Below are 2,804 nucleotides of genomic sequence, written 5' to 3'. Positions count from 1 at the left end.
CAAGTGGTATATTGTGGAGAATTATAGTTGGGGCAGCCATATCAAATAAAGCTTCACCATCTGATCAGTCCTCTTCCTGGGAAAGGAATTAATAACAGCAGCGTAATAAAAGAGGTTTTCATATTTATGTGGTTTCTTACTTGATGAAATAGCCATTTACAACAGGTCTTGCCTGATGGTGCTAATAAGAACTAGGCTTCCCCAGAGAGGAATTGCTGGAAAATCATCCCACAGCAAGACAAAAGTGGAGAAGAAGCAGGATGAGGCAAACCACTTGTTTTATTTGCTGGTTTGTTTTCACTGTTCACTCAGCCAAAGCTGTAATTCCCTTCACAGAATGCATTCGGCTTCATTAATCTGTAAACAAATCTGTTTACCAGCACAAAGAAACAAGCAATTTCTTTCCCACTTCAACTTGAATCTCAGTCTCATTTACACACCCTGTTACAGCTGTTGCTCGTGGAAAACTGGGATTGTGAGTGTGCATACACAATTATCCACAGACATATCATCCCTGGGGAGCTGTGAACAGGGTTTGTTACTGGGGATGTCTCCCATGCAAGTGATCAGAGTGAAAATTGCCATCATATTCCAGCACTGTTTGTAAGCAAGACCCTTTCCTTTTTCCCTACTTAAGGACTTAAAATACTGTATTTAGAATAAAGCACAAATAGTCTTCATACATTTTAATCTCAATTAAGCATTAACAACTGGCCTTTCTTCTCTGTGTCGCCAGGTGAAGGAAGACTGGAAGTACGTAGCGATGGTCATTGACCGGATCTTCCTCTGGATGTTCATCATTGTGTGTTTGCTGGGGACCGTTGGGCTCTTCCTCCCACCGTGGCTGGCAGGAATGATCTAAGCACAGCCACAGAATGAGGAAATACATCCTGCCCTGTGGGTCTTAGTTCATCTGGAAGGAGATGAGCAGAGAAATGGAGCCGGCCCTTTGAATTATTCACTGCGTGTCCACGCATGAGTTGTTCCACAGTACACTGGGAACACGTTCTGAAGTCACATCATTTTGCCAAGCCATTTTCATGTCCTCCATCTATTTTAGGGGAAAAGTTCTCATTAAAGTTTGTACATAGCATGGTGCCATTCACTGGCATATACTCAGCAGTGTAAGGCCATGAGCTTGCCCCCTAAAGCAGCACATGCAGAGGCTTTGCGTATACAAACCAGCAAATTTGCTCCGCTCGTCTTCAGAAGTCCCCATGTGCCTGTGTAACCTTGCCCTGTCCTGCTGAGGTGGATTGGGGTTGCTTGTCCCTGTATGAGTCATTTTATAAATAAATAAAGTTCCAGCTTTGGGATACCCGTGCTGGATGTGTCTGTACCATATGGGACGGGCTGAAGGAATTCCTCAGGGCAGCTCAGTCCCTCTGGGAACAACTGGGAACATTTGCCCACCAAAATACAGCGGTTGCAGTTTTCATATTGCCAGAGGTTTCTTTAGCCAAAACCCTTCAGAAGTCATGCGTATGAAGGACATCATCTCTCAGTGAGGCTCAGACAAAGCAAGGGAGGATTTGCATCCTCCTCTGCAGCTCTTTCCCATGCAGCAGGTCTCCCCTCCATGCCTGCCATTTCCCTGATTGGCTGGAAGAAGTCACTTAATGAGCATCAGGTGCTGAGCTCACACAAATAGATCACCTTGTTCACTGGTGCTTCAGCAGCCTTGTTTCTCTCAGCTTTCTCATACCCCATTCAGCTCAGCATCCCCTCTGTTTGGCACTTAGAAATGCACAGCTCCCATCTCCACTGCTGGCTGCCAGCTGGGAGCAGCACAGCAGCTCTCAGTGCCATATCTCCCTGTTTGCTTCCACAAGCAGAAAGGCTTACAAACAGCTTACCAAACTGCACGAGGAACAGCAGACACAGCCCAAAAACACAGCCTTTGCATAGGAATCGCATGGCTGTGTGACTCAGAACCCAGGCGTCCCTCTGCAGCCCACGCTGCAGTCAGTGCACATGAACCCTTTGGGCTGCAGGGAATTTGCTTCTCAGCAGCTCTAGCAGTCCCAGCTTTGGTGGATGCACAGCTCACACCCAGAGCTGTATGAGCTTGAGAGGCTTACTCACATCCAGAGTGCTAGGAGTTGCTCATGACAGCAGTGCTGGGTTGGGGACCTGACCTGGTGCGTGGCAAACAGCCCAAAGCAGAGGTTGGAACATGGTGGTCTTGAGGATCCTTTTCAACCCAACCATTCTATGGTTCAGTGATACTGCACTCAGTTCAAGAAGGACAGCAAATCTTGTAAACCTATACATCCCTGGATGCAATCAAGGCCAGGTTGGATGTGGCTCTGAGCAGCCTGGTCTAATGGTTGGTGACCCTGCCCAAGGCAGGGAGGTTGAAACGAGATGATCAGTATGGTCCTTTTCAACCCAGGCCATTCTATGATGCTATGATACCAGATCCAGTTCATAATGTCAGCTAATAATAATTCGTTCTTTGTACTTCTTTATAAAAAAGGTGAGGGCTCCGATATTCTGTGCACCATGCATCCTAATATATGAACATTAGTTATACTAGAGAGAAATATTTTCGTTCTACTTATAATTGCAAGAATTGCAATAACTGTTGCCAGACACAGTCTAGAGTCTGAAGAATGAAAACAAAGAATTTTCACATTTAATCCATCTTGGAAGGACTGGAGTTGAACCATTCCAAAAACAGTACATCAAAATTTGAGGACAAGATAAAATCAAAGCAGTGATCACCCTGGTTGGCCAATCCCGTCAATTCCACCTGCTTTTCCTCTTGTTACAGCCTTGGCCATGTGCCCTCCATCCATGCA

General features: G+C 45.9%; 1 protein-coding gene across 1 annotated transcript in view; it reads left to right on the top strand.

The window, feature by feature from the left end:
- CHRNA4 (cholinergic receptor nicotinic alpha 4 subunit) overlaps positions 1-862 on the top strand; it is a gene marked incomplete at both ends in the record, with an annotated part of 18,148 nt that extends 17,286 nt beyond the window's left edge. The window contains one exon of the mRNA XM_079543334.1: positions 737-862. Within this exon, the coding sequence (XP_079399460.1) occupies positions 737-862 (126 nt within the window). The remainder of the gene's footprint in view (positions 1-736) is intronic.
- Positions 863-2,804: the final 1,942 nt, after the last annotated feature.

Source organism: Tetrao urogallus (assembly GCF_951394365.1).
Source record: "Tetrao urogallus genome assembly, chromosome: 16".
In the NCBI taxonomy this organism is placed as follows: Eukaryota; Metazoa; Chordata; class Aves; order Galliformes; family Phasianidae; genus Tetrao; species Tetrao urogallus.
Note: the sequence above shows the minus strand (reverse complement) of the source record. Positions and strands in the feature narration are given on the sequence as shown.